At 35.8% G+C, this 22,922-nt stretch overlaps 1 protein-coding gene across 2 annotated transcripts; it reads right to left on the bottom strand.

Annotated features, from left to right (window-relative positions):
* Window positions 1-17,957: 17,957 nt before the first annotated feature.
* Window positions 17,958-21,568, bottom strand: LOC112796635 (transcription factor Pur-alpha 1). Of its 2 annotated transcripts, XM_025839187.2 has the most exons (5): window positions 20,854-21,568; window positions 20,713-20,760; window positions 18,980-19,120; window positions 18,665-18,901; window positions 17,958-18,568 (listed from the first exon to the last, which is right to left on the bottom strand). In XM_025839187.2, the coding sequence occupies exons 1-5, from the start codon at window positions 21,157-21,159 to the stop codon at window positions 18,416-18,418; spliced, it is 885 nt and encodes a 294-aa protein (XP_025694972.1). In that variant the 5' UTR covers window positions 21,160-21,568; the 3' UTR covers window positions 17,958-18,415. The 2 variants fall into 2 exon arrangements, with proteins under 2 accessions (XP_025694972.1, XP_029153676.1); XM_029297843.2 differs by having other exon boundaries at window positions 20,713-21,436.
* Between the last annotated feature and the right edge of the window lie 1,354 nt (window positions 21,569-22,922).

The raw sequence follows: 22,922 nt of genomic DNA on the forward strand, positions 1-22,922 counted from the left end.
TAATACAATTACTGAGATTGAGGATTCAATGAGACCTTGAGTTATGTATTGAGATGCTATAAGGCCCTAAGTTATCACTTAGTCTTAGGATGAGCGTAAACCTTATTTGGGTCAAGTTGAGGAAGTTTAGAAATAAGCCTAGGTTTATAATTCGATAATGATGTATGACTTATTTGAACAATTGGATTAGTTAATTAATTAGTGGCTAAAAAATAGAGTGGTGTAGCAGAAGTTCGTGAAATGCAATGACACATGATAGTTGTGAATAGAGGTAGTAGAATGGGGACTAGACATATCTTAGGCTTGAATACTTGAAGAGTTTAGTGGGTTAATGTAAGTAAAGATTTCTAAGAAACTAAGTTTAATTGTGGCTGTAAGATTAGATTCATTCGGGGTAAGTTATGGAGATGATTACGGGTGTAATTGAATTTGTGCGTAGATGGTAACGGATAAATTATTGGTTTACAAGATAGATTTGGAGAACATTGAATTAAAATGTTGATGTTGTACTGAGGTTGACTGAAGGGAGCTAAGAGTGAGAAGGATGAGTACAGTATAGGCTTGAGTTCAGTTAAAATATGACGTTATAAATAAGAATGAAGGATGTAAATCGAAACTTTAGCTGACATGGAGGAATGAAAAGATGAATGGTAAAAGGTAGGTTTAAGTTGAGGGAGTTTTTAATGATGATAATGGATAAACCAAATTTTTAGGGCAAAATTTTTAATTTGGTGGGGAGAATGTAAGAACCGAAAATAATTTACCGATTAATTAACATAAAATAATAATAAATTAATTTCCCGAAATATGTTCAAAAATTTAGAATATTAATTAGAAAAATTAAATATGATATTTGGACTCAGTAGATTTTTCTGAGTTGGAAAATGTAATTTTCTGCAAAAAAAATTATGTAAAAACGCAAACCGGTAAATTAGCCGGCAGTACTGGCTTAAGTCTGTCTGGTACCGCATGAGAATAATAAAAATAGTAGAAAAACATAGGGATACAATTAAAGTTGAAAACCGAGTGCTAATTCTAAAGGTTTGGCCCAAAGACCAAAAACGCTAACGGGTTAGACCGGACCCAAGTTGGGCCCAAACCCAATATATATACTTAAATAAAGGCCATTCAGCCTCATACACAACCTAAAAACACAAAGAGCAGCTGCTAAATTGAGAAAGAGGCAGAAGAAGTGGTACTATTCACTTTCTTCTTCAAATGATCATATCTCGAGTTATGGTGCTCCGAAACCCTTGTGGTTTGTTATTTTGTGAATCCTAGATAATCATTTTGGATATATTTCTTGTGAATAGTTTGAATTTGTGATTGTTGGAGTTGATTTGGAGCATTCGATTTGAGTTAGTGAGTTGTTGATGATTGGAGGCTTGATTTTGGACTCAAATTTGGTGTTTTTCACATATTATAAATCGGCCAAGGTATAGTTTCGATTTTCTCTATGTAATATGTAATATTTCTGGACACTTAGGCTACTAAGCCTTAAGATAGGATTGAATTGGTTGTTGATAATTGTTGATGTATGATGATTATGATGATTGGATGATTTCGATGAATGATGATGTTGATTAATGATTGATTATTAATGAGGATATTGAATTATGAACATGAGATTTGAAATGAATAATGAATTATGAGGATTGATAATGAAGTATGTTGCTAAGTTGTGGAATGATGAGAAAGTATATGAATATAAATTAGGTAGTTTGGGGCTATTTTGGATGTGGGATAACTTGATTTTGAACTGAGAGTTTTGATAACTTTGAGTTTTAAAGGTTTTGGTAAAAACTAATTTTTGGCTAACTTTAGTGTATCGTATCTTATGCCTCAGTTTTTGAAATCAATTGGATTTTGTATCAAATTAAATATAATTCAAAGAGCTTTAAAACAGTATAGATTTCATGAAAATTGGAATTTTGTAAAAAAAGATATGATCGTTGGAAGTTGGTGTCAAAAATCTGAATTTTGTGATGTTGCAGAAAATTGTAAGTTCTGGTTTGTGTGTCCACGCACACACCTGTGCCTGCGCACCCAGCAGAACGGGTGTTATGGCTTGTGCATACGCACAAGCTGGGAAGAACATTCTGTTGAGCGCATCCGAACGTATTCATGCGTACTCACAAGATGGAAAATTTTACTTTGTGTGTGTACGCACACCTCTATGCATATGCACAAATTAATAAAACTCTATTGGTGTGTGCGTACGCACAACCCTATGCGCATGCACAAGCACTGCTCTTCAAATAAAAACTTTGTTTTCAATCATTTTACCTTCTTGATAAGCTTGCTAACTTCCATAACGCTTGTTTAAGATCCTTTAGCTTGTTTTCAGGCTTTGAAACATAGAGAATACCATAAGTGAGTTTAACTAGATATTTTCTGGTAAAAAGTTTAGAAGACGGAGACTTAGGTTTCTGGAGTACTGAGCATGGATTAGTTGAGTGAGATGGTGGAGTACTGTAATGATGATTAATGTGATGAGTTGTGAAATTATGGACCGATGATGGTTCTGACAAGTCTGGGACTCGAAGAGAAATGATAAATTATTGAATGTTGAAAGTGATCACTGAATGAGATATGCATATGTATTGTATTATACTGATGGTATGTCAAGTTGAACTATCAGGAGAGTTTATATTGTCTCTTCACGATGCGATCAAGAACAGAGCAACTCTTTGCATTTGGATAGCTGTGACTTCTGAGAGATAAATAATGCAGGAGACATTTTTATTTTGTCTCACATCAAAGTAAAACAGAAGAAGAGTAGAGAAGAGAGAATCACATAGCCATGTATTCTGAATCAACCACCATGTGCAATATGACGTACATCCAATCTCTCCCACAACAGTGGTAGAATTTTCACTATCTTTCACAAGATTACAAACACCGATTTCCCTATGATTCAACCCAATCCTATTTGGGACAAACCCAACTTCTACCCAAGCTAGATTTGGCTAAGTTCACTCCCTATACTTGCAATCACTAAGTGCTCACCCAACTTAGCAAGGGAATCCCTCAAGAACATGTGCACAAAACAAAAAAATATACAAAAGAATTTTGACAAAATTTTTTGACTTTTTTTTAGAACTCTCTTTGACTTTTCTCTCAATGACTTTTTCTGATTCTTTACTTATAACCTTTTTTCATTGAAAGGAAACAAAGAAAGATTAACACTAAAGAACAAAAAATTTAATGTAAACTCATGAAGGAGAAGAAGGGATACCTTGAAATCTATGAAGATCCAAATTTATGTGCTCACTCGTTACTTTAATCTTTTGTCATTTACCCCTTTAATAGAATAGTAAAGCTTCCAAAGCTTGAACTTGCCTTGAACAGTTAACTTCTTCTTCCCCAAATACATCAGCAGTAGTGCCAAGAAGAGATGGGACAACAGTAGTGAATAAAGCAAATATGCATTCTTATCTAGCTTCTTCTCGTTCTTCCTTTTTCAAATTTCTTCAAAGATCTGAGCCATTCATCAATGTTTTGGCTCCAAGTTTTGTTCTTGACTCTTGATTTGTAGCAGAGTTTCTTAACCTCCATTTTCTTCAAGTTTTCCGTTTTGTGCATGTAGGAGGAAAGCATCATCAACAACCAACAAATAAAGCACAAAGAAAGAAATAATTTTCTGATTCACCTCCAGATTTGATCTTTGCTTTTGAACCCTAACTTCTGACTTTCTTCTTCTTTCCCTTTTATTTCTTGATTTTGGTAATCCGCTTTTTCTTTCTGATTTGAACCCTAATCAGACTTTCTTTTTCTACCTTGTTTTTTGGAACTAATTCACATGGGTTAGAGAAGAGAGAAGTGAGAGAATGAGTTCGATCACTAGCTTTGGTTCAGGAAAGAATGAATTTGCTTCTCTTCATCTTGGATAATAATATGCAACTATTCCCTAGGCAATTAGTGAGCGAATGAGGTGAATGCTTTGATCATGTGGCTGAACTATCATTGGGCCTTGCCTATTGCTCTATTTTTTTAATATTTTCTGCATATTAGCCAAACAAAGTTATTTACACTACTTTGGATTTTTTAGTCAATGTTATAATGTATGATCATCATCAAATTATTGTTATTGTTTCTTCAAAATCAACAAAATAATAATAATAATAATAATAATAATAATAATAATAATAATAATAATAATAATAATAATAATAATAATAATAATAGTGGAGGAGGAGGAGGAGGAGGAGGAGGAGGAGGAGGAGGAGGAGGAGGAGGAGGAAGAAGAAGGCATACTGTCTGGTGCACGAAATTGTGATACACAATAGCGCCAACAACTTGGTCGCACAATTGTAATCTCACTTCTTTGTCACAACTTCACACAACTAACCAGCAAGTGCACTGGGTCGTCCAAGTAATAAACCTTACGTGAGTAAGGGTCGATCCCACGGAGATTGTCAGCTTGAAGCAAGCTATGTTCACCTTGTAAATCTTAGTCAGGCGGATTCAAATGGGTATGGAGTTTTAATAAGCAAAAAGATAAATAAAACATAAAGTAAAGATAGGGATACTTATGTAATTCATTGGTGAGAATTTCAGATAAGTGCATAGAGATGCTTTGTTCTTGTTGAATCTCTGCTTTCCTACTGCCTTCATCCAATCCTTCATACTCCTTTCCATGGCAAGCTGTATGTTAGGTTTCACCGGCACCAATGGCTACCTCCCATCCCCTCAGTGAAAAAGGTCCATGTGCGCTGTCACCGCGGCTAATCATCTGTCGGTTCTCGATCATGTTGGAATAGAATCCAGTGATCCTTTTGCATCTGTCACTACGCCCAACACTCGCGAGTTTGAAGCTCGTCACAGTCATCCCTTCCCAGATCCTACTCAGAATACCACAGATAAGGTTTAGACTTTCCGGATCTCAGGAATGGCCGCCAATAATTCTAGCTTATACCACGAAGACTCCAATCTTTCGGAATGGAGGCTAAGAGATACACGCTCAATCTTAAGTAGAACGGAAGTGGTTGTCAGTCACGCGTTCATAGGTGAGAATGATGATGAGTGTCATGGATCATCACATTCATCAGGTTAAAGTGCGAGTGAATATCTTAGAACAAGAATAAGCTTGAATTGAATAGAAAATAGTAGTACTTTGCACTAATACTCGAGGAATAGCAGAGCTCCACACCTTAATCTATGGTGTGTAGAAACTCCACCGTTGAAAATACATAAGTGAAAATAGGGTAGGCATGGCCGAATGGCTAGCCTCCAAAAACGTGAAAAATGGTTCCCAGATTTCAAGATGAAAATACAATAGTAAAAGGTCCTATTTATAATGAAACTAGCTATTAGGGTTTTCAGAAATAGGAAAATGATGCAGAAATCCACTTTTGGGCCCACTTGGTGTGTGCTTGGGCTGAGCATTGAGCTTTACACATGTAAAGGTCTTCTTTGGAGTTAAACACCAGCTTTGGTGCCAGTTTGGGCGTTTAACTCCAACTTTTATGCCAGTTTTGGCGTTTTGACGCCAGAAAAGGGCAGAGAGCTGGCGTTTTGACACCATTTTACATCATCAAAACTCATGCACAGTATGGACTATTATATATTTCTGGAAAGCCCTGGATGTCTACTTGCCAACGCAATTGAGAGCACATCATTTAGAGTTCTGTAGCTCCAGAAAATCCACTTTGAGTGCAGGGAGATCAGAATCCAACAGCATCAGCAGTCCTTTGTCAGCCTCTGAATCAGATTTTTGCTCAGGTCCCTCAATTTCAGCCAGAAAATACCTGAAATCACAGAAAAACACACAAACTCATAGTAAAGTCTAGAAATGTGTATTTTGCTTAAAAACTAATAAAAATATACTAAAAACTAACTAAATCATACTAAAAACTATATAAAAACAATGCCAAAAAGCATATAAATTATCCGCTCATCACAACACCAAACTTAAATTGTTGCTTGTCCCCAAGCAACTAAAAACAAGATAGGATAAAAAGAAGAGAATATACAATGAATCCCACAGTATCAATGAAACTTAGTCCAAATTAGATGAGCGGGGCTTGTAGCTTTTTTGCTTCTGAACAGTTTTGGCATCTCACTTTCTCCTTTGAAATTCAGAATGATTGGCATGTATAGGAAATTAGAATTTTAGATAGTGTTATTGATTCTCCTAGTTCAGTATGTTGATTCTTGAACATAGCTACTTTATGAGTCTTGGTCGTGGCCCTAAGCACTTTGTTTTCCAATATTACCACCGGATACATAAATGCCACAGACACAGAATTGGGTGAACCTTTACAGATTTGTGACTCAGCTTTGCTAAAGTCCCCAGTTAGAGGTGTCCAGAGTTCTTAAGCACACTCTTTTTGCTTTGGATCATGACTTTAACCACTCAGTCTCAAGCTTTTCACTTGGACTTTCATGACACAAGCACATGGTTAGGGACAGCTTAATTTAGCCACTTAGGCCTGGAGTTTATTTCCTTGGGCCCTCCTATCCATTAATGCTCAAAGCCTTGGATCCTTTTTACCCTTGCCTTTTGGTTTAAAAGGCTATTGGCTTTTTCTGCTTGCTTTTTCTTTTTCTTTTTCTCTTTTTTTTGCCATTCTCTTTTTTTCACTACTTTTTCTTGCTTCAAGAATCAATTTCATGATTTTTTAGATTATCAATAACATTTCTCTTTGTTCATCATTCTTTCAAGAGCCAACAACTTTAACATTCATAAACAACAAGATAAAAAATATGCACTGTTCAAGCATTCATTCAGAGAACAAAAAGTATTGTCACCACATCAAAATAATTAAACTAGTTTCAAGATAAAATTTGAAATCCAAGTACTTCTTATTCTTTTGTAATTAAGCACATTTTTCATTTTAAGAGAGGTGAAGGATTCATGGAGTTATTCATAGCTTTAAGACATAGACACTAGACACTAATGATCATGTAGTGAAGACACAAACATAGATAGATCCTACAGCATAAAGCCGAAAAATAGAAAAATAAATAAACAAGGAGATTAAAGAATGAGTCCACCTTAGTGAGGGTGGTGTCTTCCTCCTCTTGAAGAACCAATGGTGCTCTTGAGCTCCTTTATGTCTCTTCCTTGCCTTTGTTGCTCCTGCCTCATAGCTCTTTGATCTTCTCTAATCTCATGGAGAATGATAGAGTGCTCTTGGTGTTCCACCCTTAATTGGTCCATGTTGTAACTCAAGCTTTCCAAAGAAGCATTGAGTTGCTCCCAATAATTGTGTAGAGAAAATTGCATCCCTTGAGGCATCTCAGAGATTTCTTGATGAGGGACTTCCTCATGTTCTTGTTGAGGTCCATGAGTGGGCTCTCTTGTTGTGCAGTCAAATACTCTATTACTGAGCTATGGACCCTTGAGATGAATTTCTCCATCTCCCATGACTCAGAGGTGGAGGTAGTTGCCTTCTCTTTCCTCTTTCAAGAGGTTTCTCTGGCCTTAGGTGCCATAAATGGTTATGGAAAAACAAAAAGCAATGCTTTTACCACACCAAACTTAAAATATTTGCTCGTCCTCGAGTAAAAGAAGAAATAAAGATGTAGAAGAAGAAGAAAATGGAGGAGATGGAAGGTGTATAGGGTTCGGCCAATGGTAAAAGAAGGTGGTTGTGATTTGTGAAAATGAAGGAGTGAAGGGGGGTATTTTAGGGAGAGTGGCCGAATGGTTTGGGTGGGTTTAGGAGGGAAATGGTTTTGAATTTTAAAGGTGGGTGGGGTTTTTGGGGAAGAGTTACGAAAGTGATTGGTGAAGGGTATTTGGAAAAGAAATATGGAGGTGATTGGTGAATGGTATTTGGGGAAGAGTGTTGTAGAAAGTTATGAAGAGGAGAGAGAGTGAGTTGAGGTTGGTGGGGATCCTGTGGGGTCTACAGATCCTGAGGGGTTAAGGAATTCTTCATCCCTGCTCCAATTGGACGTTTAAAACTCCTTAGAGTGCAATCTTGGCGTTTAAACGCCAATCTGCTGCCCTGTTCTGGCGTTTAAACACCAGCTTTCTTTCCTGTTCTAGCATCTAAACACCAGTTTGTTGCCCTATTCTTGCATTTAAACGCCAGTCTGGTGCCCTATTCTGGCATTTAAACGCCCAGAAAGGTGCCAGATTGAGCGTTTAAACGCCCATTTTGCTACCCTTACTGGCGTTTAAATGCCAGTAAGTCTTTCCTCCAGAGTGTGCTGTTTCCAATGCTATTTTTTATTTTTTCCTTTATTTTTGTAATTGTCTTTGTGACTTCACATGATCATCAACCTAAAAGAAAACAAAATAATATAGATAAAATTAAAATAAAATTGGGTTGCCTCCCAATAAGTGCTTCTTTAATGTCAATAGCTTGACAGTGAGCTCTCATGGAGCCTCACAGATGATCAGAGTATGGTTGAGATCTCTCAACACCAAACTTAGAGTTTGGCTGTAGCCTCCCAACACCAAACATAGAGTTTGAATGTGGGGGCTCTGTTTGACTCTGTATTGGGAAAAGCTCTTCATGCTTACTCTCCATGGTTACAGATGGAGAACCTTAAATCTTTATTACAAGGCATTCTTCATTCACATGAAGGATCAACTCTCCTCTGTCAACATCAATTACAGCTCTTGCTGTGGCTAGGAAAGGTCTTCCAAGGATGATGGATTCATCCTCATCCCTCCTAGTGTCTAGAATTATGAAATCAGCAGGGAAGTAAAGGCTTTCAACCTTCACTAGCGCGTCCTCTACTAGTCCATAAGCCTTTTTCATAGATTTATCTGCCATCTCCAATAAGAATTTGGCAGCATGTACCTCATAGATTCTCAGTCTCTCCATTACAGAGAGGGGTATCATGTTTATCCCTGACCCCAGGTCACACAGAGCTTTTTCAAAGGTCATAGTGCCTATGGTACAGGGTATTAAGAATTTACCAGGATCCTGTTTCTTTTGAGGTAAATTCTGTTGAACCAATATATTCAGTTCATTGGTGAGCAAGGGAGGCTCTTCCTCCCAAGTCTTATTACCAAACAGCTTGGCATTCAGCTTCATGATTGCACCTAAATATTGGGCAACTTGCCCTTCAACAATTTTTTCATCCTCTTCAAAAGATGAATAGTCATCAGAGCTCATGAATGGTAAAAGGAGGTCCAAGGGAATCTCTATGGTCTCTGTATGAGCCTCAGATTCTTTTGGTTTCTCATTAGGGGATTCTGTACTGACCATTGGACGTCCCCTGAAGTCTTCCGCATTGGGATTCACGTCCTCCTCCTCCTCTAAGGTTTCGGCCATGTTGATTATATCAATGGCCTTGCACTCTCCTTTGGGATTCTCTTCTGTATTGCTTGGGAGAGTGCTAGGAGGAGTTTCAGTAACTGTTTTACTCAGCTGGCCCACTTGTGCCTCCAAATTTCTAATGGAGGATCTCATTTCAGACATGAAACTAAGAGTGGCCTTAGATAGATCAGAGACTATGTTTGCTAAGTTAGAAGGATTCTGCTCAGAATGCTCTGTCTGTTGCTGAGATGATGATGGGAAAGGTTTGCTATTGCTAAACCTGTTTCTTCCACCATTGTTATTATTGAAGCCTTGCTTCTGTTGATCCTTCCATGAAAAATTTGGATAATTTTTCCATGAAGGATTATAAGTGTTGGCAAAGGCTTCACCCATGTAATTTACCTCTGCCATTGCAGGATTCTCAAGATCATAAGCTTCTTCTTCACAAGATGCTTCTTTAGTACTGTTGAATGCATTTTGCAATCTATTTAGACTTTGAGAGATCATATTGACTTGTTGGTTCAATATTTTATTCTGAGCCAGTATGGCATTCAGAGCATCAATTTCAAGAACTCCTCTCTTTTGAGGCGTCCCATTACTCACAGGATTTCTCTCAGAGGTATACATGAACTAGTTATTTGCAACCATTTGAATAAGTTCCTGAGCTTCTGCAGGCGTTTTCTTTAGGTGAATGGATCCACTTGCAGAATGGTCCAGTGACATCTTGGAAAATTCAGACAGACCATCATAGAATATATCTAATATGGTCCATTCTGAAAGCATGTTAAAAGGACACTTTTTGGTCAGTTGCTTGTATCTTTCCCAAGCTTCATAGAGGGATTCACCTTTTTTTTTGTCTGAAGGTTTGAACATCCACTCTAAGCTTGCTTAGCTTTTGAGGAGGAAAGAACTTGGCTAAGAAAGTCATGACCAGCTTATACCAAGAGTCCAGGCTATCTCTGGGTTGTGAGTCCAACCATGTTCTAGCTCTGTCTCTTACAGCAAAAGGGAAAAGCATAAGCTTGTAGACTTCAGGATCAACTCCATTGGTCTTAACAGTATCACAGATCTGCAAGAACTCAGTTAAAAACTGATAAGGGTCTTCTAATAGAAGTCTATGAAACTTGCAGTTCTGTTGTAGTAGAGAAACTAATTGAGGCTTTAGCTCAAAATTGTTTGCTCCTATGACAGGGATTGAGATGCTTCTTCCATAGAATTTGGAAGTTGGTGTAGTAAAATCACCAAGCATCTTCCTTGCGTTGTTGTTTGGTTCGGCCATAATTGTTTCTTCTGCTGCTCTCTTTTCAAAAATTTCAGTGAGGTCCTCTTCAGAGTTTTGTGCTTTAGCTGCACTTAGCTTACTCTTCAGAGTCCTTTCAGGTTCAGGATCAGCTTCAACAAGTATGCCTTTATCTTTGTTCCTGCTCATATGAAAGAGAAGAAAACAAAGAAAATATGAAATCCTCTATGTCACAGTACAGAGATTCCTTGAGGTGTCAAAGGAAAACAAGAATAGAAGGATGATGTAGGTAATGAAGAATTCGAACACACAAAGAGAGATGGAGTTTGAATTGACAATGGAGGGGGAATGTTAGTGTTTTAAATAGAAAAAGATAAGAGAGGGGGAAGAATTTTTGAAAATAAAAAGAATAAAATTTAAAATGAATTTTTGAAAAATTGGTTGTCGTTTTGAAAAAGATAAGAAATAGTAAAACAAACAAAAAGTCAATTAGTTAGTTGAAAAAGATTTGAAAATCAATTTTTGAAAAGATAGGAAGTTTATAAAAGATTTTTGAAATCAAATTTTTGAAAAAAGATATGATTTGAAAAATATATGATTAAAAATATATTATTGAAATTTATTTTGAAAAAGAAATTTTAAAAAGATTTGATTTTGAAAAAGATATGTTTGAAAAGATATTATTTTGAAAAAGATATGATTGAAAATATTTGATTTGAAAAAGATTTGATTTTGAAAAAAAATATGAAGATTTTGAAAAAGATTTGATTTGAAAACAAAACTCCTCTCCTTGTGTCATCCTGGCGTTAAAGCCCAGGAGCTGCATGTTTTGGGTGTTTAACGCCCAATTGCTGCATGGTTTGGGCGTTTAAACTCCCAGCCAGGTACCCAGATTCCAAGATGAAAATACAATAGTAAAAGGTCCTATTTATAATGAAACTAGCAACTAGGGTTTACAGAAATAGGTAAATGATGCAGAAATCCACTTCCGGGCCCACTTGGTGTGTTCTTGGGCTGAGCATTGAGCTTTATACTTGTAGAGGTCTTCCTTGGAGTTAAACACCAGCTTTGGTGCCAGTTTGGGCGTTTAACTCTAACTTTTATGCCAGTTCTGGCGTTTTGATGCCAGAAAATGGCAGAGAGCTGGCGTTTTGATGCCATTTTACATCATCAAAACTCGTGCACAGTATGGACTATTATATATTGCTGGAAAACCCTGGATGTCTACTTTCTAACGCAATTGAGAGCATGCCATTTAGAGTTCTATAGCTCCAGAAAATCCACTTCGAGTACAGGGAGGTCAGAATCCAACAGCATCAACAATCCTTTGTCAGCCTCTGGATCAGATTTTTGCTCAGGTCCCTCAATTTCAGCCAGAAAATACCTGAAATCACAGAAAAACACACAAACTCATAGTAAAGTCCAAAAATGTGAATTTTGCTTAAAAACTAATAAAAATATACTAAAAACTAACTAAATCATACTAAAAACTACATAAAAATAATGCCAAAAAGCGTATAAATTATCCGCTCATCACTGTCCAACCCACCAATTGGCAATACCAATTTGGCTGAATTATGTTCTTTTAGCAAACTAAAAATCTTAGTCTTGTTATGAAATAACTAAATAAATAGATAAGGAAGAGGTAACAACTAACAAGTATAAAAATATAAAGAGATAGAAAGAAGTATTGCAACATAAAAGAGAGAGAGAATTGTTTATTGCTTTATTCATTTTGTATCATATGTAAGGCTTCATAGCCTTATTTATAGTTGTACAAGATTAGCTTTTTCAAGCTTTGGAAAGGATGGCACCGTCTACATTAAAGGTTTGTATTATCCAAGCACCTTTTAATTGGATAAAGGGTTGGTGGTCATCCATACTGTAACACTCCCCCTTGGATGACCATTATGAATATGCCTCATTAAAGCCTTACAAAAGAAAAACCCAATGGGAAAAACCTTAGTGAAGGAAAAAGAGTACAATATCCTTTAGTGATGGGGACTGCCTCATTAAAAACCTTGTCAAGAAAAACCCAATGGGAAAAAAACCTGACCAAGGAAAAAAAAGTACAGTCTCCCCCTCTTGCCGACATTATTTTATATCTCGAAATTGGCGCATCCCAATCTGATGTAACAATCTTTCAAAAGAAGATTTTGGGAGTGACTTTGAGAATAAATCTGCCAGATTATCACTTGAGTGGATCTGTTGGACATCAATTGTCCCTTGATTTTGAAGATCATGAGTGAAGAAGAATTTGGGAGAAATATGCTTTGTTCTGTCACCTTTGATATATCCGCCTTTAAGTTGAGCAATACATGTTGTATTATCTTCAAACAGGATAGTTGGAGCTATCTTCTGATCAATCAGTCTACATGATGACAGAATATATTGGATCACACTCCTCAGCAAAAAACACTCGCGACTAGCTTCATGTATCGCTAGTATTTCAGCATGATTAGAGGATGTCGCAGCAATCGTCTATTTCGTGGACCTCCATGATATAGCCGTTCCACTATATGTAAATAGGTATCCTGTTTGAGATCTCCCTTTATGTGGATTAGACAAGTATCCAGCATCTGCATAGCCAACTAATTGTGACTTGGATTCATATGGATAAAACAATCCTACATCAATCGTTCCATGAATATATCGAAAGATTTGTTTGATTCCACTCCAATGTCTTCTGGTTGGAGAGGAACTAAGATATGGTACTTCAAGACAAAGGATATCTTCATTCTCTTCTTTAGGACAGAATTGATCCTTCTCCACATCCAAAGATCTTACGATCATTGGGGTACTTAATGGATGTGACTTATCCATATAAAATCTCTTCAAGATCTTTTCTGTGTATGTTATTTGATGAATAAAGATCCCACCTTTTATATGCTCGATCTGCAGGCCGAGACAAAACTTAGTCTTTCCAAGATCTTTCAACTCAAACTCTTCTTTTAGAGTTTTTATAATTGTTGGAATCTCTTCAAGAGTTCCAATGATATTTAAATCATCAACATACACAGCAATTATAATGAACCCAGATGCAGATTTCTTTATAAAAACGTATGGACAGATATCATCATTCTTGAATCCATTTTTGGCTAGATACTCAGTAAGATGATTATACCACATTCATCTAGATTGCTTCAGACCATATAAAGATCTTCGCAATTTGACTGAGTATAACCGTTGCGAATATTCATTAGATGGTTTAGATATCTTTAATCCTTCAGGGACTTTCATATAGATATCCCGATCTAATGAGCCATATAAATAGGCTGTTACCACATCCATTAAATACATATGCAGTTTATGATATGCAGATAAACTAACCAAATAACGCAATGTTATCGCATCCACAACAAGGGAATACGTTTCTTCATAATCTATACCGGGCCTTTGTGAAAAACCTTGTGCCACAAGTCGGGCTTTGTAGCGCACAACTTCATTTTTCTTATTTTGTTTTCTCACAAATACCCACCGGTATCCAATAGGTTTTACATCTTCTGGTGTACGGACTACAGGTCCAAAGACTTCATGTTTTGCAAGTGAGTCTAACTTAACCTTCATGGCTTCTTTTCATTTTGGCTAATCATTCCTTTGTCGACATTCTTCGACTGATCTTGGCTCAAGATCCTTACTTTCATGCATGATATCTAATGCCACATTATATGCAAATATTTCATTGACAATTGTCTTATTTCGGTCCTATTTTTCTCTTGTAAAGACATAATTTATCGAGATCTCGTCATTTTCACAATTTTCAGGTACCTGAACGTCTTCTGGCGTTATATCAGAATTTTGGACAACTACAAGTGTCTTTACAATGTCTTTTTCAACAGGAATCATATTTACCTCTTTTCTCTTTCGAGAATTTTTGTCTTTGGAACCGACAGGCCTGCCACGCTTCTGGCGTGAATTTGCTTCAGTGGCTACTTGTCCTACTGGGACATCAATTCAAATTGGGGCATTTTTCACTGGTATATAAGATTTAGTTATCCTCTTTGTATTGGAAAATGCATCAGGAAATTCATTTGCTATTCTTTGCAAATGTATAATCTTTTGAACTTCTAGTTCACATTGCCCTGATCGAGGATCTAAATGCATCAACGATGATGCATTCCAATTAAGTTCCTTTTCAGGAAGCTTATTCTCTCTCCCCTAATGTTGGAAATTTTGATTCATCAAAATGACAATCCGCAAACCGGGCTTTAAATACATCTCCAGTTTGAATTTCAAGATACCTCACTATAGAGGGAGAATCATATCCAACATATATCTCCAATTTCCTTTGGGTCCCATTTTGGTGCGATTAGGTGGTGCAATGGGAACATATATCGCACACCCAAATATTCTTAAATGGAAAATATTTGGCTGCTGGCCAAAAGCTAATTACATAGGAGAGAACTGATGGTAACTCATTGGCCTCAAACAAATAAGTGCTGCGGCATGTAAAATAGCATGCCCCCAAACAGAGATTGGGAGATTTATTCTCATAAGCAAGGGTCTAGTAATTAATTGGAGGCGCCTAATAAGTGATTCTGCTAACCCATTTTGTGTGTGAACATAAGCTATTGGATGTTCAACACTTATTCCATTAGCCATACAATAAGCGTCAAATGCTTGGGAAGTAAATTCATCAGCATTATCAAGACGAATTGCTTTGATTGGATTTTTTGAAAATTGTGCTTTTAATCAAATAATTTGAGCCAGTAATCTCGCAAACGCCAGGTTGCAAGAAGATAATAAGCACACATGTGACCATCTCGAAGATGCGTCTATTAGGACCATAAAATATCTAAAAGATCCACATGGTGGATGAATAGGTCCACATATATCACCTTGAATCCTTTCTAGGAATTCAGGGGACTCAAATCCAATCTTTACTGGTGATGGCCTTAAAATTAACTTCCCTTGAGAACATGCAGCACAACAAAATTCACTAGATTTAAGAATCTTATGGTTCTTTAGTGAATGTCCATGAGAGTTTTCAATAATTCTTCTCATCATGGTTGTTCCCGGATGACCCAATCTATCATGCCAAGTTATGAATTCATTTGGGCTAGTAAACTTCTGGTTTACAATGGCATGTGATTCAATTGCACTAATATTGGTATAATATAACCCAGATGAAAGTGAAGGTAACTTTTCTAGTATAACCTTTTTATTTAAATCATGAGTTGTGATACATAAGTACTCATGATTTTTCTCATTCATTGTTTCAATATGATATCCATTTCGGCAAATATCTTTGAAGCTCAACAAGTTCCTTAGAGACTTGGTAGATAATAGTGCATTATTTATTACAAATTTTATTCCTTCAGGAAACAAAATTATAGCTCTTCCGGAGCCTTCTATCACATTACCCGAGCCAATAATAGTATTAACATACTCTTCTTTTGGCACAAGATAGGTAAAATATATATATCACTTTTAAGAATAGTGTGTGAATTTGCACTATCCGCAAGGCAAATATCTTCAGAATATGTCCTTGCCATTTTTCTTCAAAAATAAATAATAATAATAATAATAATAATAATAATAATAATAATAATAATAATAATAATAATAATAATAATAATAATAATAATAATAATAAAATGAGCAAAAGTACATGCACAGTAAAAATTATTCACATGAATACTTAACAAACACACATATTAAACTATTCCATCATTGATCAAATGGCCAATATTTTCTTCAAGATCCTCAAAGAAATTAGATATATCATAATGTGCGGTGAAATTTTCATAATTTAAAACAAAATTTGTTTCCTTTTCTTTGTCATCTTTTTTCAAGGATGCTTAATAAAGATCAACAAAGTGCCTTGGGATATAACAAATAAGTGACCAATGGCCCTTTCCACCACAACGGAAGCATTTATCCTCAATTGATTTACTTTGCCCAGTGTTTCTTTCTTTATCCTACTTCTGGTGAGATCCTTTCTTATGAACATAATTTCTTTTCCTTCTATAATTTTTCTTGTTATCAAAATCTTGCCATTTACCTCTTCAGGGGTTATAATTTGCCGCATTTGCTTCAGGAAATGGGGCGGCGCCAGCTGGGTGCGCTTCATGATTTCTCAAAAGTAACTCATGGTTGCGTTTAGCAACAAAAAGGCAAAAAAAATTAACTCGGAATATTTTTAAATTCTTTTTCTCGATACTGCTGCTGCAGGAGCACATTCGAGGTATGGAAGGTCGAGAAAATTTTCTCTAACATATCGGATTTGAGAAAGTATCACCGTTTTTTGATGATTATACATTTGTTCAAGGTCTTTCCACAGATCTGCATGATCTTTTAATGTGGGATATTATTTTTCAATCATACGTCAATATGACGACGAAGGAAAATCATGGCTTTGGCTTTATCCTTTTGGGATGTAATATTTTCAGCATTAATGGTATCTCCAAGATCCATTGAATCAAGATGGATTTCAGCATCCAGTATCCATGATAAATAATTATTTTCAGATATATCAAAAGCATTATATTCAAGATGAAAGAGATTCGACATAATAAAAATTTATTACCTGAAGTCTTCCTAAAATATCGTTAGAGCTTCGTGCTGATAACGTGTTATGAAATAACTAAATAAGTAGATAAGGAAGTGGTAACAACTAACAAGTATAAAAATATAAAGAGAGAAAGAAGTATTGCAACATAAAAGAGAGAAAATTGTTTATTGCTTTATTCATTTTGTATCGTACTTAAGGCTTCATAGCCTTATTTATAATTGTACAAGATTAGCTTTTTCAAACTTTGGAAAGGATGGCACCGTCTACATTAAAGGTTTATATTATCCAAGCATCTTTTAATTGGATAAAGGGTTTGTGGTCATCGATACTGTAACAAGTCTGACCTGTATTTTTTGGTGAATTTGGCAAATCCATCCGTTTTGCCATTGGATCTTCTGCCAACTTAATGCAACGCTTCCATTTGTTTGATATGTCTATCATGTATCTCATACGGAACGGACACCTTACGGAATTAGCTTACTTTTTCCGTGTTTCATAAAATAATACTGACTTGCTAGTTACCTGCTCATAACTTCCGTGTTTCTCTGTTCTCTGTCTCTTTCTCATTTTTGTATTGTCGCTTGAAACTGGCTCAACCATAAGGATACGTTTCTTTTATTATTGAACAGATATGTCTCGGTCGTTCTCTATTACAGAATGACAGATGGATTCTGTTTACCATAATTTATCTGTGCTATTATTGACCGAAACTATTCATTTTTTCTGCGAAATGGACACTTCAAGATTAGCATTATATTTCCGTCTTTTTTATAGATAAATGTTCATGCTTCCGACTTAAAAGTTAAAACACATCCCCGCCTCCCCAAATTGTCTATTTCTTTCTAAAATGTTCATGTTTCCAAACTTCCAACCACAAACCACCAACCCTAAAAAAAGTTATAACAGAATTTAATCGTAATATCAAGGTTTTCATTTCCATATCAAACAATGCACAAAGTAACCATAGAGAAGGAGAAAGTAAGTGGACGAATTATCATTACTCTTTGACTTCATTGAACTCTAGATAGATGATGATAAGACATAAGCCACTATCAAAGTCTAGTTCACCTAGGATGGAGAGCCAAACAATCAAACAAGCATTATTACAAAATATAGCACAGGTGCCAAAAATATCCAATCAAGTACAAGGCTCTCTTTGGTCTAATGTTCACCTATTATTTCCTGTTCATACTAACATTGCCCGCCAATTCCAATTCCAATTAGTCTTCTTGGCCAACCAGAGTTCCCATTATTTCAAAAGCATTAATGGAAGAACAATATGAGAAGTAGGAGATTAAGGGAGAGAAAAAAAGAAAGAAAGAAAAAAAGACAAACCCAAACCAGACACAGATGACCAGCACCCACTTGTATCCCTAATAACACCTTGACGGAGAGGGTGTGATTATTTTTATTCTTACAGAAAACACCAATTAGCATTCATCTTTGAGGGGGATCAACTGTACGGACACTAGCAATGGACATTCCCTCAATTCGGTCCTTGGTGATTTCCACAAAGTGACCAACTATCTCATGAAATTGCTTTAGCCCTGACAGTGGAAGAATTATTGAGGATCGATCAGAACCTGCAACCTGCAATGTAATAACATGAATTTACAGCAAAATATCGAACATCAAAACAAACTTAACAAAAGATTTGAAAAAGGGCAAAAGGATAAGGCAGCACACCTCAGATATTCTTAAAAAATGGCCCCTATTATTGCTCCCAAGATCAAAGAAGAATCTTTTTTGATCAGCCCTGATCACTTTTGAGACCCCCACATTCCCAATTTCTTCTTGCGCAGGCAAATCAACAGACCTATCCAACTCAGAAGTGGTTGGTGGTTGATTACTATGGCCAGCGATAAAGCCGGCACCAACATCATCAGAAAGTCCAACAATACGTTCAGAGGATTCAGAACTTTGCTGTAGCAGAATGCACACCATAACATGAGATAAGAACATATCACTGATTGCATAGGATGTTAATATACAAAGTGTTACCTGATTGGGTAGAATGAAAAGTCTTGATCCTTCGTTGATATCAGCCAAAATGTTCCTAAATGCTGCCCAACCTTCATCTCTGGAACTTCCTGCAGGAACAATGATAGTACTACGGTTTCTACTCACAGAAGCTTCAGACACCTTCATAAAATAAAATAAAATGATAATCCTGAAATCAATTAGACATTTTTATAAGATAGCACATCTACAATATCTACACTATATACATGATTTCCTTAGACACCAGTAACAACTTAAATCTGACGGTTATAGATATGTGATTCTTTGGAGAATATCAGTCTAAAAATAAGCAAACTACATCTAAATCTCTTTATACGTTACAAATGCAAAATAAAAAATCTATAAAAATTCTCATTAAAATATTCAACACTTCGTTATACATATACATGGATTGCCTAACAATCTAACGCCTAATTATGTGTGTGCACAGGCATGGACACTAAAATAACTGATATTTGTAAGCATCCTTAATATTGGTAAGAATCCTAAATATTCTAACCTTCATTCTAATAAAAAAAAAGAAACGCAAGGATAAAATGTTAATAAGCAATGATCAAGGACAATTATGTTAAAACAAAACAAACACAAAAAGTAAATTACCATTTATAACTCATCTCTGGACACTGGGTGTTAAATTAATGGAGAAAAGATGAAATGAAGAATTATTACTGGAGTAATTACTAACTAATACAGGATAAAAATTTCCACTTCAGCTTAAAAAAAAGTGTCACAATTTTGATTGTCTGTAATTCATTGAATCCCAAGTCCTTATGTTCACACTCAGTCTCTGCTTCCTTTGCTCTAATGCAGTTCCAGCCGTTGAATATGATGGAGCTTCCTCTGTCTTAGATGGGGAGAGTAAGTCTTATCTTCAATTAAGACAGAGATCCATGAGTCCCTTGCCATTGTCCCAGTATAAAAAATGAGACCATTGTGAGCTAAACACATATTGAAAGGATCAAGAAGAGAATACAAGATCAAGATGCGGAGAACAAATGGTTGAAACTTGAAAGTGTTTGACAAAACTCTCTTGGAGCAAAGAGGTTGTTATTGCCGTGATAAGTGAGGGTAAGGGGGGGGGGGGGGGGGTGTCCAACTGAGGCTCCAAGAATGCAGTAATGGACAGAGGATCTGTAGTTGCAGAAGGAGGCGAAGTTGGTGGCAGAAAAATCAAAAGCAGTTCAGACAGGGTAACACGAGTTCTCTCAAGGGTCAACTTAAAAATTGAAGACAGAGAAAATGAAAAGGGGAAAATTTTTCCCTATTCACGATAAGGGTATCACTTACTCACAGAATGGAGGTTTTCCTAGTTTTAATCACCTTTCTTTCCTAATCAAACCAAAGACAGTTGTTTCTCGTTAAATTTCCTTTTACTCCCTTACTTACCTACCATAGGCAAGAGTAAGGACTATGCAGGGATTCACAAACACTTCCATGAAAATTCATTGGCAAGAGAAGTAAAGCATCCCACAAAGGCGTAAAAATTCTAACAATTAACATACTCCTACTTATCATTTCCCACAAAAACCGCCAGAGTCATAACTACCAAAGCATAAACACCACAGTGGAGGAATACCGACACCTAATTATTGGGATTAATAATTAAATCCAGCTTAAAGATGCTACTGACTTCAATTCGGAAAAAAAAAAAAATCTCTTGATAGATACAAAACATATAGATATGAAGCTGAAGAAGGCAATTAAGTGAGCACCTTTAAGAAACGGCCCCTCCTATTCTCCCCAATGTCGAAGTAGAAAATCTGAAAAACAAAATATCGAGCAATTAAATAATAACAGACTATTAGTACTATAATTAAGTAAATTACGAAGAAAGATATAGAAAGGGTGGTTACCTTAGTATCGAGCTGCAATTCCTTGCTATATAGCTCATGATCTTCAGAATTGACGTAGTAATTGAAGAGATCGAGGAACCAGGAGATGCCAGAGGAGGGGACGATGATGGTGGACCTCGTCGCAGAGGTCTTCTCCGATATCTTGAGATAGCGGCCGCGAGGATTCTCCTTCAGATCGAAGTAGAACAACTTGTGCTCCACCTGCAGAGTCTTGCACATCAGCTCCACGTCGTTTCCTCCACCACCGCCGACACCGCCACCAGCGGCCGCAGCACCGCCACCACCTCCTCCGGAGCTAGCCTCCATGACGCCAAACGGATCTGAACGGGGAATTGGTGGTTAGTTAGTTACTAGCACATGTGTGTGTGGACATGAATGGTTAGGGTTTTGAATTGGGGATGAGAAGAGTAATGGTGATTGCGCGGTGGGTGTCGGGGTGGTTTGGGAGAGTGAGAGACCAGCAAGCTAGAGTTAGTAGTGTTTGGTTGGCGTTAGTGCGTGTGTTGAAGGACGTGTTCCCCGATGTCCTCAACTCGAGAAAACTGAACTAACACCTTCTAAGATCCATCTGATGTGATGTGATCTTTTCACCCCCCCCCCCCCCCCCCCCCAACAAGTCAAGTAGTGCCGTTGTGGCGTTGTGGGAGCTGTCTAGAACTCTAAATTACTCAATATGGAAAATGTAAATTGTTTTTTAGATTAATTAAATAAGGTCGTTTCTCAAGTGCACTTCTTAATTATTTGATTTGATTTTATTTGGGTAGGACATATTTGTGAATTTTATATGTTTATTTGATGGATTTAACTATTTTATGTCTTTAAGATACGTATTAAAATTATAAATTAAAATATTTTTTATTAAAAATATAAAAAATTTAAATTTTTAATATATTTATTTTATATTTAAAACAAATTACTGCTAAGAATTATTAAAAAACTTTAATTAACAAAAAAAATAATTATATCAAAATTATTAAAAAAATCAAATAGATATTATATTAAAAAAGGACTAATAAATAAAATTTGAAATAATAAAATTATCTTATTATTCTCTTCTCTTTCTAATTCTTATTCCATATTTTTTCTTCCTACATCATTTCTATTGTCATTGTGTTTCCTCTTTCTCACCATATCTTTTTTTTTTTGTTTTCTCTTTTTGTACATTGTCTTAGTATTATTGGAGTTTTTCCTCTTTCTCACCATATCTTTTTTTTTTTGGTTTTCTCTTTTTGTACACTAATATCTTAGTATTATTGGGGTTCTTTCGATAAGTTCTTCTCCATCTCTGAGTTTTCCATAAATCCACTTTCTCATATGCGCCACACAATTTTTGTCAAAATTACTAATTTTTTATTTATGTTATAGAATTTGATAAATTCTGTGTTTTATCATTTATTTGAATTGAATAAAGATACCTAAATTTACTTGTTTGTCTATGATAAATAAAGAGAGATATCACTAAAGACCTATATATATTCCTGTTATGGACAAGAATAATACTCATGATTATGAGTAAATAAGAATTTGATGTTACCAATTAATGGACACAACATGCATGCTAATAACATCATAAATTCATAAAACTGTCAAATCATGGCATTTAAAATCATGGCATTTAAAGCATATAATGAAGACAGTAAACACCTAAAAAACTGTTACTCTGGAAAAAGAGAATAAAAAGAAAAAAGGAAGCTCAAATTTTTTGAACACCTAAGAACTTTACTAACTTAAGTATTGTATTATTTTGTAAGTTATTTTGACATCGCTCAAATTACTGAATTAGAATCTCTAATCTCCTTATCTCACAAACTCGTTGCCTCAACAAAACGTAGGAATATTTAGTGTTGTCTATGGAAATTTTTCATTGTCAGAATCATAGCTGAATAGAAAATTCATTCAGTAATTAACACAATCACTATTCTTAAAGGATCAATATCGTGATAATGGGCATAAAACGGATGTCACCCTGCCTACTAATTAGGAATATCAAATTTCTCCACGGTAATGTTAGGGAGACAAAAAAAACAGTCAGAACTTGTCTTATTTAATATTCATTAATTGTCGCAACA

This window comes from Arachis hypogaea, chromosome 4 (genome assembly GCF_003086295.3).
Source record: "Arachis hypogaea cultivar Tifrunner chromosome 4, arahy.Tifrunner.gnm2.J5K5, whole genome shotgun sequence".
Taxonomy (NCBI): domain Eukaryota; kingdom Viridiplantae; phylum Streptophyta; class Magnoliopsida; order Fabales; family Fabaceae; genus Arachis; species Arachis hypogaea.